We start from the raw sequence: 24,116 nt of genomic DNA on the forward strand, positions 1-24,116 counted from the left end.
TTCAGAGAGCTATTCTGAACCACACAGAAAAATAAAAGGAAAAGCCAACAGCAAAAGCCCAAGTGCAGCAGGAAGGTGGGGATCTGCAAGACAGCACCCAGGAGTGATGGGGGAGCTGCAGTGAGCTGCAGTGGGGCTGGGGAGCACCCCCAGCCCTGCCCTGGCCTGGCCTGGGCTCAGGGGCTCAGCACCCACAGGACCCACAGAGCCTGGGGACACTGCTGAGGGGTCCCTGGCATCACCAGACACCTCTTGGAAGCACTTGAGCAGAAAGCCTCCCTGGGGCTTGGATGATGGATGAGCCCTTCTGGGGATGGGCATGAGAACATGGCCCTGGGCACAAGGGGCAGGGAGGGACATCCGTGCATGGGGGCAGTGAGGAGGGAGGTGGATCTGCTGTGGCAGCCCCTGGCTGGTTGTGGTGTGTGACACTGAAATTCTGCCCCATCCCCTTGGCTGCTGCTGCTCTGTTCAGGTAAGAAGCCATTTTGCAAAGAATTTCTGCTTCTTTTTTTTTTTTTTTTTTTTTTTTTTTTTTTTTTTCTTTTTTTTGTGTGGGGGGGCTCCAGAATGAAATCTGCTGCCTTCTCTGCCTCTCTTCTCAGTTGATCCTCCAGGTGAATGTGTTATTTTGGCCAGTTCAGCCTTTCTACCTGGATATTTAGCCCAAAGCTGACAGGGTTGCAGGCAAGACTGGAAGGAATCACTTCAGCAGGAGAAGGCTTGGGTTTTCCAGGTGGATGCCTGTGAAAGAGACCCTATTGTCCCCAAATCCAACCCCTGCTGATCCTCCCACCAGTGAGGCTGAAGGAAGAGAGCCAGTGTCTTCAGATGGGTCAGTCTCAACTCTCTTTGTGGCCTTGAGAACAAATGAAACCTCTGCTTTGAGTGGGAGATGGCTGGAGACAGCAGGAACACACCACTTGACAGGGGAAAAGGGCTGGATTCAGGTACACCACAAAACTCATTTGTGGCACTAAATAAAAAAGGAAAAACTGTTCAGCTTCACTTACAAATGTGGCAAACCAGTCTGGGTGCAGGGAGTAGAAAAACGAGTCAAAATACAGGTTGATTCTGAAATAAGTTCTTTTTTTATCCTTTAGAACCATGGACAGGAATGTACAGCTCCACAAAAATGGAGGCCAAACATACCAAACCAAAACATTTCCTGGGATTCTGCGTGACATTTTCTCTAAGGATATTTCCTCTCAAGCACACTCAGTCCAAAAGCAGCTCCCATTTGCAGTTAAAGTAATTGTGGTACACATGGCACACCCCTTGAAACACAATCTTTGTCATAGGCACTATGATTGTTTTTCTTCTCTTTTTATTTGTTTTTACTGGTGATAAAATAAACACAGGTGAAAATGAACACCTTTTTCCCCCCTACCTCAATGTGTTTAGACTATGTGATTAAGTGGATATTTTCTCCAGCTATTTAGATGAATAAACTTTAATTGGAGCATTTCTTTCTGTGATCTAAAAGAAAGTTTGTATATGTAGCTTTACATATATATATATATATACTCAGAAGTTCCAAATCCAACTCATGTGTTTATCAGTGATTTTATTGACAAAATCCATTGTGTTGAAATCAAATAGTTGTCTTATTTCAGTGAATGGTTCAAGCCTTTTGGCTGCAAAAAAGTTTTCACAAGAGTTGCCCTATGCATTGAGAACACTGACTTGATGTTCACTTTAGGTGCTGTTTCAAGCATATCTACAGATCAGTTTTAAGGTAAACATAATTTTATGTGATATGGAAAAGCTCTAGTGAGCAATAAAGGAAAGCATGAAATCAGGTGTAACTCTACAATAGGAGTTCATCTATTTAAAGCCTGATTGACTCTGCTTGCTAAGTGCTGAGCAAAAACTCTGGAATACTGGATTTGTGACCATTAAGATTAGTACTGGGAACCAATCATTGCACTTTTATTTCTGGACATCTTGTTGACTAAATAGGGAGGAATGAAAAACTATTTAACCAGTAAATCAGGCACATGATTTGCAAAGGCAACTCTTTCCTTGCAGTTATTCCAACTATCCCAGCTGGATATTCACAGTGAACAAACCACATTTCCATCACCTCTGTTCCATTTTTAAGTGCTTTTAGTGTAGGGATTTGCTCCAGGCCTCATCAGCAGCCAGTGAGTGAGGAGCACAGGGCTCTGCCTGGTCTTCTCTCAGCTAATTGAGGAGGACAGGCAATGTGCTGGTGCCCAGATCCTGCCCACAAGGATGGAAAGCTGCCCCTGAGCTACAGCACCTTCCCAGAGCACAGCCTTTCCCACAGTGATGAGTTCCTTTGCTCTCTGAAGCCACCTAGAGACAGCTTGGAATTAATGGAAATGCAGAGCTACTCCCCTCCTTAAATTGAAATAAAAATCACAGCTTTGTTGCCAATTTGTATTGTTTAAAAGGACTGTGATTTCCAGGGTGATTTCCAAGTTACCAAAACCTTGGGAGAGTTTCTCATTTTTAGCACCAGAGGCCTCCCCTACTGTAAACCCTACTCCTGCCTGGAGGATCTGAGCTTGTGGGATGGTTCCTCAGCCCCCAGACCACAGCCTGCAAGGCTTCAGCAAGGGCTGGTTTGTGCTGCTTGCCCAGCAGCTGATGTGGGATGTGCTGCAGCCCCCATGCCTCTGGCAAGGGGTGCCACTCTGCCAGGGCCACCCAAACTTCCATCAGGCAAATTAAACTGAGATGGAAGTTGAGGAGAGTGGCAAATGCTGTCCTGAGCATTCTGAAAGTCTGCCCAAGACATTGCAAACCACAGGCAATTTAGAACAGTTTATACATGCCACAGCCTGCAAATAAATGTGACCAAACCATGGAGACAATTCAGCATCACCTGTCTGTGCAAAAACTAATGGAATCAGCTGAAAAGGCTTTTGGTACTTAGCCCTTATGCCCCTGTCCCTTCTGCACAAAAGACAGCTTTGCTTAATGTTTTAGATGTTTTCAGGAATAAGGGCTGTTGGAAGAAAGAGGGTTTCTTGGGAAGAAAGATTGGATAAGAAAGCACATGGACAAGCCCTGTTCAGAATTACCCCACTCCCCACAGGCAGCTCAGAAATTTAGAGCCAGTCTCCTGACCTGCTTTGGAAAGAGCCATGCCATTGTTATCTGAAGTGAAAGTGCAGACAAGCTGGATTTGCCTTCATGCTTCTTTACATAACATCCAGAGAAGCAGCATGGAAATTACACATAGGAGATAGCTTTGTTAAATAAAAGTGATGATGTGAATGATCAGCCTGATCATGCTAAGATCTGAATGCACACAATTGCTGCAGAACAAACATGGAGAGTTCTGCTTGTACTGTTTGTTCCCTGTGAGGATGGGGAGGCACTGGCACAGGCTGCCCCATCCCTGGAAGTTTTCAAGTTCAGGTTGGATGGGTTGGAGTGACTTGACCCATTTATTGTAAAATGCCCCTGCCCATAGCAAGGGGAATGGAAATAAATATCCTTTAAGGTCTCTTCCAAACCAAACTATTCTATGGCACATCCATGATTTTGGAGTGTCAGAGCCAGCTCTGCTCTGTAGAACTGGAGTCAGAACTGCAGCTGAGTGACCACAACTCTGGCAAAGATGGTTCAGCAATGACAATTTTAAGACTTTGGAAGCAGCTTCACCTCTGCAATAATCAAGGAGAATATACAATGAAGTAAAAACAAAAACAAAAACAAAAACAAAAACAAAAACAAAAACAAAAAAGAGGTTAGCTGGAATCAACCTGCGTTAACGATGCTCTGAAGTTACCCTGATGGGCAGAGACATTTCTGCTTAAATTGCCCCAGCTCATGGTGGGAACTAATGAATTAGGTCAAACCATGGGCCACAGCCTCAGAAACTGTAAATCAGCACTGCTGCTGGCACTCCACACAACCTGGCAATACCTGGGAGAATCCAGCCCATCAATTTTTAGCTCACATTATTTCATTTTGATTTAATGAGAGGAGCCTTCACAGAAGTCAGTGCTGACACCTGCCTTTTGGCAGTCACTGGTGGAGGAGCTCAGACACCCTGTGGGTCACCTCTGGAAAGGAGTGGAGGTCAGCACTGCACAGAGAGGGACCTGGGCTTCATTCCAGGCAGCTCAGCTCCTGAGCCACACAAACATCCTCCTTTGGGAGTTTCCACATTAACTGTGCTTGCAGTCAAACAGCTGCAACACCAGTCTGACCTGCAAGTTTTATATAGTCCAAATCTTATTTACCTTTACAACCCAAAGTTATCATTGATGCACACAGAAATATCCAGCTTTTTGTGGGCAGTTTGAAAGAACTAACTTGAACATGGTTAGCATAATTCAGGTTGGAAGGTCATCTCATCCAACACCCCTGCAACAAGCTGGGACATCTTCAAGAGGATCAGGAGAGAAATATAAAACACAGATCTTAGCCATCCCCTATTATCATGATGTAAATATAAATATTTGTAATTTAAGTTTCCAAAATCTGATTAAAAATAAAATATTTAATGTAACACATGTATTTCAATGGTTTAAATAATTGCAGAAGAAATTTTACTTTTTTTCATTGGAAGTCTCTGTTTCCTAAATTCAACACTTCAAAGGATTGCAGAATTTGGAAATCCCTAACTTAAAAAAAACAAACTAGTGCATGATGTGATCTGGCCTGATACAAAATCCATCCCTTCTCACCCATGGAAAAAGCTGTGCCACAGTCAGAAGCTCCCTGCCCTGTTCTCCAGGGGTTCCAGTGTGTCTTGCTGGGGTGGTGATGCTTGCACCACCTGCTGTTTGCCCCACCAAGAGTTTAAGCTATTTCTAGAACACTGAAGTTCAGCAGCTGGCTCCAGTCTTAATAGCAACTGGCTGTTTTTTGATTTTTTTAAAAAATTACATCAAGTATTTAAGTCTCTTTTTATTTTCTTTTTGGATATTCATTTATTCTTTCCTGGAAGAGATCAGAGATAATCTAAAGCAAAAGAGTTTAACTTGAGTCAGAAAGCCAAAGTGAAGCCTGTACTGTGTTTCTGTCCTTCTGCTGAGGTTTGCAATGTATAGGAGTGAATTTCATGTTGTGAAAGAATCATCTTAATGTAAGCAAGAGAAACCCCAATCCTGGATTTCCTGAAAAAAGACATATGACTTATAAACCAGCCTCACTGAGTCTTTTTCATGTCCCTCATGCATCTTGATAACCTTCAGCTACTACTGTGTATTTCAGAGAAGGCAAGGAACTATTATTTATTTTAGAAAATTAATGATTAGTAGTATTCTTTTATATTCCTCTATCATTATTATTATTTGTATTTTTTGTTTCCAAATATTAACACAACTGGGAGCTGTTGCTTCATATTCCTTCAGAGCAAGACACACATTTTAAAATAGTATTTGCCATATAACTCTTAATTTTATGAACTTTGGCATTACTTACATTACATAGTAGAATGTGATGCACATTAGGGACCTTAACCTTGGGAGATATTTTGGTAGGAAGACGCAGAAAGTTGCATCTGACACTAGAGCTCAGGACACTGCAGATGACTTCTAGAATCAGGGTGTTGTGTGATCTCAGTCTCTCCCAGTGCTCAGAGAACTCAGAGAGGCTGGCTCAGGGACTGGACATGCTGACAGTGGCACACATGAAGGAATGGCAGGAGGTGCCTTGCAGCACAGGCTGCAGAAATCCTCCTTCAAGGGAGACACTTCCTGCCAGGTCAAACCAAAGCAGACAAATGTTAAGTGCATTAACTTCTCCAGGGCCTTAAATGTATTCAGGGTCCCAAAGGTCAGGCTGATACTCTTGATGCTGAGGGCAAGGTAGAACTGAATGTGAATAAAGAAGCTGAATGGTCACAAATCCTGTGAATTCAGTCAGACCAAGGCAGGCTCAGACAGCACAGAAGTGGCTCTTGGAATGAAGAAATAAGGACACATCACTGCAGTGATGTGGCACAGACCATGGTCCACCAAGGACAGAAAAATTATAAATTGCATGTGGGCCCCCTGATGGTGCCCAGAGAATGTATTATTAAAAGCTATGGTACAAATACAGGATTTCCATGCCACTGACATACTTTATATCCTATAGTTTATTTACATACTCCAGTCATCAATAACCCTTCTCCATTATAGCTATGAAACATTATATATAGTTTCTTATACTAAAAAAATAGAATATAGGTGGTCTTGCTGTGCTTTTATTATTTATCTGGGAGAACTTGCACAAGAACAGCCTTGTGGGGTATTAGAAAATCACTCCTTGTTTACAGGAGTGCTGATCAAAGAGGAAACTGATAAATCCTTTCAAGCAGGGAAGAGTCAGTGCAGGCTGTCAGTGGGGTGTGAGCACTCTGTCTCTGAAGCACTGGAAACAGTGATTTTAATAACACAGAACCAAAACATAAATAAATTTGTTCCCAGGGACAGAGCAAGCAGGAAAAAATTGGAAATTTCTGCCTCTTTTCCTTTAATCAAACACTACCACTGTGGTCATAAATAAGTTCAGATAATTTACCTTTCCTAGCAGGTCAACCTTTCAACAGATAAACAATTACATTGTTTTTTACTATTGAGATGGAAGCACTCTTACCCCCTGCAGCAGACACTGGATGATTGTTTCCTCCTCCACTGTGGCTCTTCTAGTTCTGGGTTAGAGTGCAGACCTTCCACTGTCTCTAACACATTCTGTATTTCTTGCAAGGGACTGCCAATTCCCATGGCACAATCCTCTGATTGCCATGGAATAAATAAAAAAATAAAAAACAAACCCCACCAAGCCAAACACAGGCCTACTTTATTATTAATTTTACTGCTGTTGTAGCTTTTTCATTTCAATATCCTGTGATATACTTATACATGTGATGTGTTTGAACTTTGCTATGGAAAATACAGGAATCCTGCCTGATGCCATGATTTGGAAGTGCCAAGTCTAAACCTGAAAACTGGGTGTCACTTGTTTTCCTGGAAGTAGACATCAAAATAAAGGAAGTACAATAGTGCTGTGAATTCAGCAATAATGCAGTACAAAACCAAAAAAAGTTTGCATCACTTTATATTTTCAGCAACATAAATAACTATATTATTAGATGAATAATTTAAAAATAGAATTTAGATAAAATCTTGATCTCTTTAAGGAAATCTAACATTGCAGCTTTTGGACCACAAAAGAGGAGACTTTATGACTGTGTGTCAGACAATACAGATAATGGGTTGATTGACCTATTAGGCTGCTGAAATGAAATTAAAAAAAAAGAATTAAATCACAAAAACTGAAAAATCTATACTAAATATTTGCTTTTTCCCAATCTCCTCGAAGATAAACATTTTGAATTCATGGCAAGATAGCAAATCACTTTATAAGCTCATTGTTTTCCCAAAGGGTAAAGAATTTACAGGGAAATTTCATTTTATTGAAAGGCAATTGATATTAATACCACTTTGAAACCCAGTTTTTATTCCAGGTCTGCTCCTTCAAGCTTCAAATTTATTTACTGCAGGTAGGACTCTTTCAGAGTTCTTCTTTGGTATTCATTTTCAGAATTTCTTGTGAGAGTAAGAAATGCTCAAGTAATGTCCAAGAGGAGACTACAGGGAGATAAACTGGGAAAAGGAATCCAGATTTTACATGAGAAGGAGATGTGAATTAACTGCTAACAGATCAATTTGGGAGCATATTGAGCACATGCCTAGTCACAGGCACATGCCATCAACTCACTGGTTTTGTCAGAATTGAAGCTGGAAGGATTCTGGGGTGGCTTTGGGCTCAGCCACAGGGTGGGAAGCTCACTGCTGGCAGAGGCTGCCAGGGACACCCAGCCCTGGAGCTCTGCTGGGGCTGCTCACACTCTGCTGGGATGCCCAGAGGCAAAACAAATCCGTGCAGCTCTGCTCACATCACAGGGGAGGCTGCAGAGCTTGGGACACCACGCTGGACATCAGGATTTGGGATGTGATCCTCTGTTCATGTGCACTGTCACTGCTGCCCTGACTGCACCAGCTGAGTGTGGCTGGCACCAAAGGCATCCTGGAGAGCTCTTATCCACAGGACTGTCTGCTGATCTAAACACCTGCCTGAAAAAATGACAACATTCAGCTCTGGGGTACTGACGAGTTTTTCAGTGGTAAACACTAGAAATGTGCCCATACTTACCTATATTTCCTATTTTTATAACTGATTTTATTTTTTTTTTTTTAGGGTTATTTTGGATTGTGTTTGAAGAAATTCTAAACAGAAATAAATTTTAAATAAAGGTCAGGATATCCATCTCTCTCAATTCTCCATGGTGCTGTGCTGGAGCCACAGTTCAGAGAAAGTTCAATTTATTTAATCAGCTGCACTCCCAGTTTGCTTGAGTGCAATGCTAAGTGTGTAAATTTTCACACCAGACTACACCTGGAACTTCATAGGTCAGATAAAATTTTTAATTATGATCCACAAAAACGACTGAGTTCAGAGCCTCTTCTAGGGGGATTACAGACTGTCTCCAAGGCTGGGAACAGATGTACCTTTAGAAATGAATTGCACTTCTCAATGACTTGCATCCCTTCCAATCCACGAGTTCAGTGGGAGCAGAAGTAAAGCAGAATTTGGCCTACCATGTCAGCTGTTCCAGTACAACTTCCATATGGATGCTTTACACAACTAATTCTCACACCTCAGAGAAAATGTTGCCCCATTCACTGTAAAACAGGAAGGTCCACAGAGGAAAACAGCTGCATTAGAAAACCACACAAACAACATTAAGGCTACCTAGTTGGATGTTTTCAACCCTTTTTGTTTTCCTCTGCAAACAATGACAGTTTCAACAAGAGCTGAAGCTCTGAACAAATAATACACTAGTCTGTCGTGGGTTAATATGAACGTCTCTCTATTCAAACATGCTGAGAACTGAATAGAACAGTTAACACAGAACAGTCACACATCCTTTGCTGAGTACAAGATCGTATCTCTAACATGAACCAAAATATCCTCACCATTTCAGATCTTCAGCTGTCATTCAATTAAACATTTCATTCTCTTAAATACATTGCTTGTCTCCTCTTTCTGGGTCTTTTGGGGGTGCTGCATGAACACATTCTCTCCTTAAAAACTGCTTTATGATATGGTTCTTTCTTCAGCTGAAATCTTGCTGTGTGTTCCCATTATGCTGCCAGAGGTGAATTTGCAGAGCTTGGGGGAGGGAAGATCTTGCATCTGAATTGACAAGATTTAATTTTGAAGCATCAGTTTGGGCAGGACCCTGCACTGTATTGCAGAGAGACCATCTCGATGAAATTAATGGTGAGCAGTTCATTAATTGTGATCAACATTTGAAAACTGTTGAACCAGAGCTTTATACAGTTCCCAGTTTTCATATATTATGATAATTCAGGTATGTTCACAGGGCTTATGGGCAGGGGCAATCTCCCTGTGCTCATGTCCTGAGATGGGGGATGCAAATGGTGCTGACAGAAAAGTTGAATGATTGCAGAGCTGAGCCCCAGCTAATGCACCCTGCCTTTCAGAGGGTTTACCTGGTGTGGGGCCATGCTGGCCACAGTCAGCTCAGATCACACACTGAGATGTGCCCAGCCACCACACAGGGCAGGAAAACATCAGGGTGAGCCCAACCCCACGGGGATCCCACCTCACTGCTGCAGAAAAAGCTCTGTGTCTGTGCAGAAGGGAGCCTGCACAGCTCACACTCCATCCTGAGCACAAAACAACAGCTTGCCCTCAAATCACTTCTGTTGGAAACACACAGCAAAGATTGCAGCCACAGAAAATTCTCTAACAGGACAATTTCATCAACTTTATCTTTAAAAGAACCCCCCAAACCACAAAAGCAACCCAAAATAAGACTTGCTGAATGTAGACTGTAAATAATATTTTTTTTAACTGCTTTAACAAAAAAAAGATGACATACACCTTCAGCATTTCTTTTCCAAATTTACTTGACAGAGGTTAAGATATTGCTTTATTCTGACTCAACATACAACAGCACTGTGTGATTGATTGTGCTATTTTGGGAAGTCTTGAGACTTGTGAACTAGAAAGTCTGGGGCACATTAATGAATCTAACAATTATTTTGCTTCAAAGGAATATTTTAATACATTCTGTATATACTCCAATTTTTTTTAATCAATCTCCTGGCACTAACCAGGCAAGGCTATTTGGCAATTATTTATTATAGTTGATTTCCCCCCCACTGAGAATAAGCAGATATTTTAACACCAATAAACCCAGTAAGGTGTGTCACTGGACCCAATTCATTGCAAAACTGGCACATTTTCTTTCAATTTATGGGGGTTAGAGGGACTCAAAAACAGCTGATGCAAAAAGGGCTTATAAATGTGATTAGGATACAGCAACCAGGAAATGATACATCCTCTCCAAGGCCTCCATCCCCTGCAGGCAGTGACTTGGTGGAAACCATCTGCTCTTAGAAAGCTCCATTAGACTCAGATCTCTGCATGCCTGTGGGTCTGCCCAAACTGAACCATCTGCAGGGTTGAAGCTTTAAAGTTCACAAGCCTAAGCCACAATTAATTGAAGTGAGTGGAGAACTGAATGCAGCAACAAATTAGGCAGCGTGGACACTTATTGGCTGGATTTTGATCATACTGGATCTCCCTGACTCTTCTCTGAACAAGCCATAGTGAAATAAAAATTAAAAAAAAAAAAAAGTTTTAAAAAAATACACACACACTGAGAAGTGCTCCTTGAGAGCTTACAAATGCCTTTAAAGTGTAAAAGTTTAGAAATGTTGAGGGGTGCTAACGAACAACAGAGTTAATGTTTCCACTTAAAAAAAACCCAAACCAGAAACCAAAACCAAACCTGTTGTAACACACACTTCCACATTTTCTCTCCATCTTCCTCCCTCTCCAGCAAGGCAGCTCTGATAGGCAAAGCTCAGAAGATGGAGCAGCTGTGGCTCCTGACCACTGAATCTCTACAGACCCCAATCCTGCTCCCGCTCTTGGCCAATCCCAAAGCTCATAAATGATTGCACTGACTTTCTTGGGGTGACTGACACATCGAATTAAGGTTGAGAGTTAAGCATCTGCTCAATTCAGGGACGTTGTCCTCATTCCAGAGCAGGCACCAGAACTCAGTAGGGTCTGTGTGCCTGTTCTCCTGGTGTGAGCCTGGAATGGCGAGCAGAGGGGAGAGGGACTGGAGGTGTGTTGGGCTCACAGGACGTGCTCCCCAGGGTCTGAATCCCTGCCCAGCAGCTGGCTGCAGTGCTGCCCTGAAACCAGACATGCATCTGAGGATGGGTACTTGGCCTTCACAGAAAAGGAGATGCAGAGCTGAGGCCTTTGGACAGCCCAAGGGACCACGGTGAAACCCTCCGCAACTGGAACCGCGGAATCCTGCCTAGAAAGCATCTAAAAGCACGCTCCATCCCTCCTGCAACTTTTCCCTTAAAAAAATATTTTGTTAAAAAACCACTATGATATGAGGGCGATTGACTATTTGGTTTCTTCTAAGTAGATGCTCTTAAATTAATGCATATAAATAATTTGTATTTAACTTCCTCCCTTCCCGAGCGCGCGGAGCTCTCGCTCCCCCTCCCGCAGCCCCCGCACGGAGTCACTTGGTGGATCCCGAGTCTCTCTGTGTTCCACTCTTGAGGATGAGCTGTGCCTCCCTCTGTGCCTCCCTCTGTGCCTCCCTCTGTGCCCTGGCCGTGGGGCTCACGGGCAGGAAGGCTGTGCTCTCACTGGCCCCGCCGGCCGCCTCCGAGTCCTCCGGCCGCCGCGCCTCCGCCAGCATCCGGATCTGCTCCTGCACAGTCTCCAGCAGCACCTGCACCTCCTGCTGCTCTGCTATTAGACAGCTACTCACTGGGGAACTCACACGGACAAGTTCAGCAGAATAGGAGTTTTTGCACCATTTGATGCCTGTTACTTCAGGAACGTTTTGCATCTGCATGCAGGCTTCGTCCAAGCCCACGGACGGGATGATGGGAACGGAGCTGGCCCTTGAAGAGGAGTAGCCCACCAAGTCCTTCTGATCCACGCTGTTAAAATAGGGGGTTGTCTCTCTTGAAGGCAGTTGCATATTTATTGAAGTGTTCTGAGGAGTTTTTAAACCACTGGATGAATACCTGGAAAGAGTAAAGAAGAGTTCTCGTTGTACATCAAGAGGTCAGCAGCGACACAGCAGTGTGAGATTCAGGGAAGTGTGCTGGAGAGACACACACCATTTTCTCCTGAAATAGAGCAGCACTTGGCTGTGGTGGGGCCCTGGGGAAAACAACAGGCTCTGGAGACTGGCTGTGATTCTCAAATCTGCCAGTGGCAAAGCACTGCTTTTCTCTCAGTCTCATTTCGCCCATGAGAAATGAGTAATATGAGAATAAGTAAATGAGAATAATGGAAATTCCTTTCCAAAACATTTCAGAAGTTATAACATATTAAAAATTTTCTTTGCAAAGAAATTTGGAATTCTATTCCTACATTTCTGGTCAGGGAAACGGATTGATACTTTCTTCAGTGTCAGTTCTCTCAATGCCAAATGGTTGTTTTAGCAAAACACTTTAAAAAAGTGTAGATAAAAAAATGCATTAAACACTCATGACTGTGTAGTCCTTATTTACATAGGAATGATTGTCTCTACTCCCTTTTAAATAAGCAGTGTGTCTAAGTTCAGTGTACCTCTGAAAAAAAATAGTTTTTCAATTGCCCATATCCATAATATTGGCCTGATTTGGTTTTTCAGATTTTAGCTGGAAACAGAGCTAATATATAGGACTTGAGCAAATGTCTGTGTTCTCTTGATACTGTAATACCATTAAAAGAAAATCCTTTATCCTCCACTAATGCATAATGTGATTTTATTGATTGTGAGGCAACTTGTGAATTTTTATCAACATTTCCATTTTGTTTCAAAGCCAAACTGTTTTGTTTACAAGAAATACTTAAAAAAAACAGAAATGGAAAGTATAATAAATACAAAATAAACAATGATCAAAAAAAATAAAAAAGAAAAAAGATGTTTCCCATCTGAAATTAGTACTTCTAGACATATAGTGCTCTAGGAGTTACTGTATTATCAGGCATGATTGCTAAGGACCACAGACATCACCTCAGTACCAGAACATAATTTTTGTATAATCAGCTTATCAGTATTTAGTAAGGCAAGCTAATGGTTAATCTAATATGTTTTATCCACGGATGAGGAGAGCAACAATTAGATCTGGTGTGGAAGCAGGCTCTCTGCCTTGAAGGGTAGTATTCCAAAAGCTCCTCAAGCCTGCTGGACCTCACTAGGAACATCCTCTACCCCTATGTGCCTCCTGCTTTTTGGGATGAGCAGAGAAAGAGTTAATGAAGAGAAATGAATCACAGGAAGCTGCTGTAGTCCAGAACTGGCAGGAGCAGTAATTAACTGGAAAGGTTTCCTGCTCCTGGTGAGGGGTCAGACGGGGGGAGCAGGAGAAAACTGGAGGCTGTTTCCAGCAGAGAGCCACTGGAATTAACTGGTGTGTGGTGGCACCGAGTCTGCAGCACTGCTGCACATCTCCCTGCCCACGTGGAGCTCAGAACTCCTGGCATCCCCAGAGCAGCACCTGGGAGCTCTGGGATACGGAGGAAGTGCTGGGAACTTTGCTGCCAGGGGAGGGAAGGAGACACTGCTCTGGGACCCAGGGCAATAACAGAGCAAGCAGCTTTCTGGGATGTGTGCTACAAGTTGCTGTCCGTGCCCTAGAGCTGCAGCTGTTTTACATCTGAGACTCATCCTTGGTAAATTGCATTGGCACTATGCTTAGACACACCTGTAGCCATTCCTGGAGGGGCTTTTTACACCAGCTCTCAAGACTCAGGATGAATGAAATACTGATCAGGGGTATTGCTCCTGAGGGAGGACAATTAAAAAAAAAAAAAAAAATGAAAACAAAACAGTGCAGACCTTTGGGTTGTGCCCATTCTTGTTTCCTTTGCTTATATATAATTGTTCAAACGACTATAGCTGGAGAGATCGCATCAGTTGCATTAGTCCCTTTTTTGGTAATTCAGGCCCTACATATATTCTGGGCTGCACCCTGAAAACAAAGGGAGTGAATGTTTTTAATGAATTTCACATGCAATGTAGGTATTATATGGATGATATATAAGCAAAAACAAGAAAAGACTGAATTAAAATGGGTTTGGTGAGAAAACAGTAACAGTTCTACAATAGAGATTCAATTATTCCTGTTATTTTGAAAACTAACTGGCAGCAGCAGTGACATGTTATGCAATGCCTGGCGTATTCCCATAATATTTTTTGAAATACAGATAGACATACCAATTTTATGCCAGAATTATATGTTTCTTCCCCATGCTCACAGGGCTTTCTAAGGAGAACTGAGGTTGAATTAAAGTGCATACACTGTGTGCAACAGGTGAGGTATTAAACTAGAAAGGATATTACATCTAAACCATGTGAGACTTGGCTTTTAGTTAATTACAAACTGATCCATGCTTCTGTGTGTGACACCAGACTGTGGCTGTTTTCAATAGACTGAGACTTAGAACTATAATTGCAGAACCTTAATTACATTTTCCTGTAATTAACTTTCCCAGAACCACAGTTCATCCAAAGAAATGTATCTGGGTTTTTATCTGAAAAAATTATTTTGTCTGAATAAATTAATTCATGTGCATGTGTTTCAAAGTGCAGCTCTCTCTCCACCCTCTTCCTAAAACCAAGCAACAAAAGCAAACATTTATAAATATTCAACAGCAATTATGTTATACAGTGTGTAAGAGCCTAAATTAAAGAGTGAAATGGAAAGAACCACTATAATTTTACTGCCCCCTTTAAGAATAGGTATCAAAGAGAGAGAGAAGGAACTGAAACTTTAAATATGGAGTGCATTTTACTTAGCACAGTCCCTGCAGCTCTGCTGTCAGCCCTGTGGCTAGAGGTGTGCAGTGCACAAGGTCCATCAGGATGGATGGGGATCACTGCAGTGGCTCTGCAGGCTTTGGGCCAGCCTTGCACTGACAGGCACACACCCCCATCTTCTACCTGCACACTGACTAGGCTCCAGGCTGCTGCTGGATCATGTTCAGAATGCTCACAGAGCTAGGGAGACAAACCACTTTGATTTGTGCATCCTGACTGGGAAAGACAGAGGTGAAAAAGGAGAAGAAAGGAAGTAGTGTAAGTTCTGCAGGGGACAAAGGAAGTTTTTGTTTGGGCTGGAAATCCGATGAGAACACCAACACTGTGAAACCAGCAGATATTTAGAGGGTAAACATCCTTAGTGAACAAAATATAGAAGAAGTGCTTGAGTGGATGGAGGACAGAAGGGATCACAGTCTTGTCCCAATATCGAATTTTGCAGAACTGCAAATTTAAAATACAGGCCAGTACAAGCTAATACTTGTAAGGTCACACACTGATTTCCTAGACAAGAGTAAATGCAATTAACCAAAGCTTTGCTGCTTTGTGCCCCACTGCTCAGCCTGGAGGAGGCAAGGGCAGCTCCCAGAGCCTGCCTGACACGGTGCTGCTGCTGGAAGGGAAGGCTGCCAGCCTGCTCCTTTCTGCAGGAAATTCTCACCAGGAATTATATGCACATATCACACAAATGAACAATAATACATTTACTGCAAGAGGCAACACACAATTTTTTTTCCTCAGAAGAAGCAAACAGTAACAATGACACGAGTTGACACGAGTCAAACTTATGTGAAAGAAGTCACCAGACTTCCCCACCAGGTTCACCTGTAAGTCAGAGTGAAGTGTTTCACTCTTACAGGTGAAACTGGGTGGGGTTTTTATTCCATTCCAGCTATCACTCCTATTTTTATGTAAAATATGCTTGTAATATTCTGGAAAGTCTTTGGAAATCTATAGGGATATGTAAATATTATGCAAAATATCTCAGCAATTGCAAACGACTTCAAAGGCAGCTGCAGGTTCTCAGGAGCACTTCTGAAACCCAAACCTTATGTACAGCTGGAGCTCACAGCCAAAGTTCTATCAAACTGAATTTAAAAAGGGGAAGAAAAAATAGTGCATTTTTCATGCACTTTTGAAGATGAGCCTGTATGAAGCTATCTATAGAAAACCAACTTCACAATGTACATTTATTTTAAAAGCCACTCACCCATGACAAGGTATCGTGTCCTGGTCTGTGATCCTCGACTCTTGGAGCTGTTGATATGCTGGTCCTGTAATTCCATTGAACCTACCCCGAGGCAAGGGAGGAGTCCTCCGAAAGGCATTTCTATGGAGCATCCCACTTTTTTGTCCTGGGCTGCAGCATGAAGAGAGACTTCTAGGAACAACACCAAGAGTACAGCAAAAATTATCACACCAAAAGCATAAAATTCTTCAAAGCTAAAGTTCAGGATTAATAATGCATGGATTACTGTTCTTATAAACTTTGCTGTGGCAGTCTATGATGTCAGTAGAAATTCTCTATGGAAATATAATAGTACAATCCACCATTAGCTGCTGTTTATGCCATTATTTAATACATCACCTCTTTTCTAGGAATGAAAATAATTGCCCACTATATGAAATGTTTCCTTGCACTTGATGAAGGATGCTTCTCTTTTCCATGCAGCACAGCATAATCCTGCTACAGAGAGCCGAGCTCTCAGACAGTATAAACAAACAATACAGCTCTGTCATACCCACAGCTGAATTCAAAATTAGATCCTAAACTGAAAGCCCAATATATTACCTATCAGCCTGTGAGGTGCTGCTTCCTGATACAAAACCATTAAATTGAGAAAAAGTGTAAGTGAAGAATATAAGGGATGTTTATGAGCTGCAGATTGAAGAAGCCACCTAAGACAAGCCTTCTCCACCTTGAACAGGATTTCTATATTGTTTTATTCCTGCTTTATATACAGATTGCTTTGTTGTTTATATGCACTGATAAATACTGTGCTTTTTCTTTATGTGATATAATAGAAACTTGGACTTGATAAAAACAAGTCATAGTTTCCTACTTATTTTAGCAAATTGGTTTTATAAATGTTTGTCTGGTGTTTTAGAAGGAGAATGGATTTTTCTTTTTTTTTTTCATTTCACATAGGAATGAAAAAGTATCTAGAATCCCCAGTTTTAGTATATAAACCATAAATTTGCTAATGCAAAAATACAGGAACACAGAACTAAGGCAAGGCATAACCCAATTTTACTGCTAACAGGTCTCAGTACTGCATGGCGTGACTGAATATTCATTTTTCAGCTACTCCTATTTCTCTTGGCATCTTCTGGGTTTCAGAAATGCATGTGTTACCTCATATTCTCTTACATCTTTAATGATAACATAGGTTCTGTGGATGCCTTTTATGAGTCATTATTTTTGGCTGTGTGAATAATTCCAACTTGTGACACAATTCAGCAATGCAAGAGACTTTTGATAAGTTTGCTTCTTTTTTTACTATTAGAATGTGACTTAAAAGTAATCTGCATTTTTTACCTAGTGGGACATTTAATTATAGATAGGGCCACATCTACTCCCAGAGCAATTCTTGCTTGGAACAAGTACCTTGGACAAATTCTCTTTGAGTGTACATTTCCATTACAACCAACCTTTTCCATCCAAAGTTAAAATAAGAAATAAATTCAAGACTTTCTATCCTACTGCTCAGGCTAGCAGTGTTCCATCACAGTCTAACCCCTGTTTTTCTTCCACACCTTTACTTTTCTTTTTAATTGAAAAACTAAGAACCCATAGCAATAGCATTCCCTCCAGGATTTTTGATGCTTCCTTGAAAAGATTTTTCCTTTGCTAAAGATGCTGTGAAAAAACCTATTTAAGACCCTGAAATACTGGCCTCTCAGTTCTGAAGGCTGAGTTCAAGTTGCAAGTTACAGTTCATATTCTGTAAAATAACACTACCACATCACAAAATAATTGACAATTTCTGCTCAGGAGAGCCTGAGATTAATACAGCAGGGGATTTCAAAAGATGCAGGTGTATGAATAATTTGTGATGGATAATGAATTTTGGGGTTTTTATTGACTTGAGCATAGTCATCAAAAATCCAAAAGTAAAAAATAAACTTTAGATTGATTACAAATCTCTGCAGTTGGAAATTTTTATTGTTTAATTTGTGGTTGGTTTGATGCCTTTGAGCATCTTCTTTGTTGGATGAGAGCACATGATCACCATATGCAAATCCACAAAAGCTCCATTTGTAATAGACATAATTTCACACAGATATACCTAAGGTAATTGGTCTAAACTGCAGAAATGTTGAGACCAAAGGGATCTGCAACCACAGAACTTCCAGCACTGACACAGTCTAAGCAAACAATTGTTGCTAATGTGAGGCTCTTATGCTTTCAACATTTCTGTCAGAAACAAAAACAAAAACAAAAACAACCCAAAAAAAAAAAAAAAAACCAAAAAACCACTAAAACAAAACCACAAAAAAAAAAAAAAAAAAAAAAAAAAAAAAAACAAAACAAAAAAAAAAAAACACAAACCACCAAAACCGAGGGAAGAATGAACAAAAATCATTTGAGGTCATGGACAAGAAAATACATTAAAGATCAGGAAAATACTTACAGTTGTTTCTCCAGGCACCAAAAAAACCCCCTAAGAATTTCTGTTAAAAATCCTATGGAAAAGGTTCTCCAGCACAAAGCTTCTCCTTTTACACAAAACTGATACCAATATCAGCAATGCAAATGTAATGTTCTCTATTGCTCATGTGAAAAATTCTCCCTCTCAGGCAAACCATGGTTTTTGGATTTCTTCAGGGAATTTATTTTCCTTTAGCCAACATGATGGTTTCTTCCTCCCTGCACTCCAGTCTAACTGGGCAAAAGAAACTGGCCACATAAATAAGCCATTCAATAAAACAGACTAACACATAAAGCTGTAGCAGACATGTCCTTTAAATCTATCAATCAATTGCTCAAGAATAAAAAAAAATCAGAATATGCATGAAGTGGTTCACAAGTGATGCATAAACTTGGAAGAAATACAGTTCTGATGAATTCATGTTTTGAAAAAAGCAGTTCAACAATCCTAAAGTTAATTAAGAACTTGGGATTCATTCTTGCCAGTTGTTTCTGTGAGAATTTTCTTTGGGTTGAGCACCTGAGTGAAAACAAAGTCTGATACTACAGGTGGAGTATTCTCTTCTTGGGGCACATAAAAACTCCAAAGCACAGTTATCCACGTTCATGAAGAGAAGGCAGAAGCATTTTTACAGTAATTCTGGAACCCTTCTGTACTAGTTTTGAGCTGATTACAAACCACCCAGTAAATCCAGACCCCAATGACAGAGCCAGCTGCCAGGCAGTGTTCTCTGACAGAGCCACCTTTTCAGGCTGTTAGATATCTACTGCTAACATTTGTATGGATCAGCTACTGAGGCTTTCAACCAATTTTAGTATTAATAAACACAGCCTACAGCCAAAAATCTCCTCTTGGTTTCTGATATGTGAGCATTATTGATTCCTTCATAGTATTCTTGTATTGGGAATAGTCTGTTTTGAAGCTACTCAGTGACTTTGGAGCTCTATGAAAATCCTTCAACTCTTCCTGTGTCATCTGGTCACCATCCTGGTGATAGAACCACAGGAAAAGGGAGCAGAGCATTTTAGGTACATCAGTTACACTGAATTTAATTATCTGCCATAACCTCATCATATACTTCCAGCAGGGCACTGATCAACCTCCACCCTAAACTGATGATGGTATCCAGGCTACTATCACTGAAACTTGTTCTGTATTGAAAACTTCGTGACTTCTTTTCAGTTTAAAACTATTTCTGATGAATATTCAGCTGGTATATGTGCCACCACACTCCTTCCTTTTAAACAGGTTTTTACTTCTCGCTGTGCCTGCTCCCATGTATTCACAAGCAGCAGTCATGCACCTTTTCCAGTCTCCTGAACTGAAGACTGACATAAGACAGACTTCTAACACTTTCCATGCAGCATGAATCATTCATTCCTCATCTTGGCTGGGGTTTGAACCTGGTGAGACAACAACGCTGCATTCTCATGCTGTGCTGTGCTCCAGCTCTGTCCAGTGACCCTGGCACAAAAAAAGTCCATCCCCAGTGCTGACTAATCCTTTGAGTGCTGCACTGGTGAATGTCCTACCTTCTCAACACAGTATCTCCCCTTCCACCACCTCTGTGCATCCCCATTGGAGTTTTTCTGCCTCTCCCTACTTTCTCAAAGGCATTAGGCACACATGACAACAGTGACTGAGCTTGTGCAGAAATCCAGCTCACCCCCACCAAATACAATCATCAGTGCATATCTTGCAGTACCTGCTGTTGATAAGATAGTAAACAATTTTTTGCGTTTTTTTAATCTACCACAAGAATCTTCTTCCCCCACATTTGTCCTAAAGCCTTGACTATTCAAATTCAACATAGTTGGCTCCTAGTTACTTTGATAAATTCTTCATCTTCCTAAATATTTGACACTTGCTAATCCATTGTCTCATGCCACAGTTCCCATTTTTATAGATTTTGCTCCCAGACACGAAATATCGTGAACTGGTTTCTTCTTCCAATTTTTTTTTTTTTTTTTGGATCAAGATTATCCAAACCATCTTGAGAGCTCTGATTTCCACATTTTACTTCCACTTTGACTGTAGGAATGTCTATTTTCATACATTTGATTCTGTTCATAGTCTACCTTTGTCCTCAAATAGTCATCCCAATTTTTCACTAAAAAATGAAATCTATTAATTCAGGATTGCCCTAACTGCTTCAATTATTATCTCTGTCCCACCACCAGTTTTGCTTTTTCTTTGGGAAAATAGCAGATTCCTTACACTTTCTTCCTTTCAGGCCTCCCCTGCCTTTACATTCTTAGTTGCTTTAGTTTATCTATACTTGCTCTTTGAAATTCCACAGCCTTATTTACAGAAAAACTTAAAATTACACTTTCCTCTACTGTAAACTGAATCACATATAATATCAGCATAAAGGGTAAGCTGCTTACCAAAGGAAAAAAATATTTTCCATGTTTTTTTGTGGTGTGAAATGTTCATTAAAAATGAAAACACAAATTATTATTATTAATTTTAGGGTAAGTTTATCCTATTTTGGCATTTTTGCAAGACAATACAACTGCTGCAGGCTGAAAATCTCTGCATTTGGCTTTCATCATGGCATTCTCTGAAATGAACCCCTCCAAAATCAAGGATGACTGAATCCATGAATGAAACTCAGGATGACTAATTACCAAGAAAACAGCTATTCAAAGGGACCTCAACTCAACCCATAATTATCAAAACTCTAATTTATTTCTATCTGTTAGAAAATAAGGAAATATGGGTTTCCTTCTTACCAAGATGAACAGATAATCCAAGATAAATATTTGAGCACATTGTGTACGTTGCAGGAAGTTTACTGATTAAACACATTCATTAATTTTGAATTCTGCCAGTTCTAAGAGTTATTTTACATGTGCAAGCAGAAGATGTAACATACTTCTATGCAGTGCACAATGCAGGCAAACTTTTTTAGGAGTTTAATAATAACACAGGCTAAACATTTTTGAGGTTAAATTTCAATTTTCACCTTAATCTCTGCATTGATTCTTTTTGTGTACCTGAGGTTTGTTGAGACAGAAAATTGCTATTATCCATAATCTGACTGAAATAACTAGCTGGACTCTGTCAGGTACATTTCAGCAACTCCAAATGATTCCCTACACTGACAGTCTTACTTCCAAAGGCCAAAATTTATAAGTTTCAGGAGCTGGAAACAGCCATCTCCTGATTTTAAGAAATGATCACCCATCACTGGTGTCCTTGAAAACACCAGCAGAGAAAACAAGTCTGGATGCAGAGCAAAGTATTTCAGTAGCAAGCAGGAAAAAAACAACAATAGAATTTAGAACACCATAAAAGAGAAAACCTGCAGAGCTGATATAATTTTTCCAGGCTCAGTCAGGTTTGGAATGAAATGAAGGGATATTTAGTATAAAATCCTCATTTGGAGGCATTTTATCATTTGTTCACAGTGAACACTATTCAGAAAATAAATTAGGAAGCTCTCACATGGTGCATAAATTAAAGACAGTCTTGTACTTCTTAAATGCTCAAGTCTGTTGCATGTTTTATAAAACAAGGGCCTTGTATAATAAATCTTAAGCTTCAAAACTACAAAAGAATTATTTATAAATTAACCAGTCATCCCATTTCTTAAATTAGTTCTGAAGCATTTCTTGGATATTGCAATCACACCATTAAAAGGTAAGGGAATGTCACTGAGTTTTTCTCTGAACTTCATGCTGTGACTAAATAGCAATAAAATTCTTCCCAGAACTTCTGCTGAAAGCATTCTAGGCAACAGTCCCATAGTTCATCTATGTTTAATAAAATTATTAGGCATGTTTTGAAAATTTCTGTCTAATAAGGAAAAAGACCTAAGAAAGGGATCTGAGCTGACAACTGGCATTATTTTTCTTATGCCAAATTAAAGGCTTAAGTAAGGTAAAAGTAGACAGGACCCAAATATGCCTTTCTGGCTTACATGAAATACTTTGTAGGTTAAGCAAATCACTTATTCAAATGAGAAAAAACACACAGCTGGCTGATAGACTGTATTGAAAATGCATCAAATACTGCAGAAGCCAGATCATAACCTCATGCAATCCCAGATTTTTTTTTTTTATTAATTAAAAAAATCATTTAATAAACAAGTCTTCCACTCCAGATTATCTAGCTGAAAAAATCCCAAACTCATTTTTCTCAGCCTTTTTTCTTTCTCTGTGCACTGGACCAGATGTTGCCACTGTCATTCCACCAACATTATTGCTTGTACCAGACTCCAGTTTTGTTCCTAATCCTGTAATGAAACACCTGCAATCTTTTTCATCCAAAAAAAGTTAGAAGCAGACTTCTGATCTGAATCTGATCCAGTGATGGGTTACATTCCTCTTTTTTTTTTTTTTTCCTCTTGGAAACAACCATCCAAATTTTTTAAAGCCTCATTTCCAAAGGCCACCATAAGTCGTTATTCATTCCATCTTTTGTTTAAGGAAATGGTGGAGAAGGATGGAAGTTTGCAACCTATAGGACACAGCTGGTCTGTGGGTTAGAGAGGGTTAATAAATGAGGTTTGTTTGAGAAGTATTCTCTGACCAAGGCTGTTGCAAGGAGACTAAGAAGTGAAGAAGGAGGAAAAGAAGATAACTAGGAAAAATACCCAAAGTTGTGGAAGGTATTTTTACAAAGGTCCTGGGAAAAACAGGGGTGGAGAACTTTCCACCAATGAATATATGTTGACTGATTATGACCAATGATGAAAGTGTAAGCTGTGTAAAGGGTATAAAAGACAGTGTGGTGTTGTAATAAACAGGTATTAGCCTTCTGAAGTGTAGTGTGCCTCTTGCTGAGGGAAAGCTTGCACATCCTCTTCCCAAGCTGGCTGGGGCTGTGCTGGCACCAGGCACTGAGCAGCTCCCCCAGGCCAGCCCAGCATCACCCTGCACAGGGATCAGCAGCTGCACAGCCTCCTGGGCAGAACCCCCAGCAGGCAGGTGTTTGCTCACCTGTGGTGCTTGATGGGCTGGGTTCCTCTGTCAGGAGACAAGGCCTCTGGGAAAGACTGAGCACCCGAAAAACTCGACTCCATGACTTTGTGCAGAACGGGCCCCGGATGCCGATCGGGCTTTGAGTACTGCAGCAGAGAATGAGATCAATCAGTGCTCACCAGACACAGTGCACTGCTGATGTTCACTCTGAATTCACATCAGAGCGGGGTAGGAAGTGCTCTGGTGCATTCTAAAATCAAAACTAAGCATTGCAAGTAGCACATTCATTCAGTATTGTTTACACAGCAGAAAGGGCTAGTAACCATTATCCCCATTATGTTCTGCACATCAAAGCACTGATATCAGCATTAGCAGCAAAATTACAGACTGATCTGCCCACAATGATGGGAACAGTGATCCCTTTGACTAGAAGTCTGGCTTTGTGGCTACCCATGCAGAGACAGATCACAAAACACATCTCAGAGGACAGTCAGCACCTTCTTGGGTCCTTTGCTGATTTCAAACACTGCATTCATCATCAGCGTGTTCAACTACGAAAACCAAACTGAAACAGCACTTGTGTCATCAGATAAGGAAGAAAAATATTTGAATCCTATCCAGAGAGCTAGATATCTTTCTGAACCAGTCTGAAACTTTTGACCTGGGAGTACCTGT

At 40.8% G+C, this 24,116-nt stretch overlaps 1 protein-coding gene across 1 annotated transcript in view; it reads right to left on the reverse strand.

Moving 5' to 3' along the window:
- Positions 1–11,449: 11,449 nt before the first annotated feature.
- Positions 11,450–24,116, reverse strand: part of NRG3 (neuregulin 3) — a 328,974-nt gene continuing 316,307 nt past the window's right edge. Inside the window, exons 7-9 of the mRNA XM_056494846.1 lie at positions 23,460–23,587; positions 16,071–16,241; positions 11,450–12,074 (exon numbers count right to left, since the gene is read on the reverse strand). Of these exons, the coding sequence (XP_056350821.1) occupies positions 11,558–12,074; positions 16,071–16,241; positions 23,460–23,587 (816 nt within the window). The 3' untranslated portion in view covers positions 11,450–11,557. The remainder of the gene's footprint in view (positions 12,075–16,070; positions 16,242–23,459; positions 23,588–24,116) is intronic.

Source organism: Oenanthe melanoleuca, chromosome 6 (assembly GCF_029582105.1).
Source record: "Oenanthe melanoleuca isolate GR-GAL-2019-014 chromosome 6, OMel1.0, whole genome shotgun sequence".
In the NCBI taxonomy this organism is placed as follows: domain Eukaryota; kingdom Metazoa; phylum Chordata; class Aves; order Passeriformes; family Muscicapidae; genus Oenanthe; species Oenanthe melanoleuca.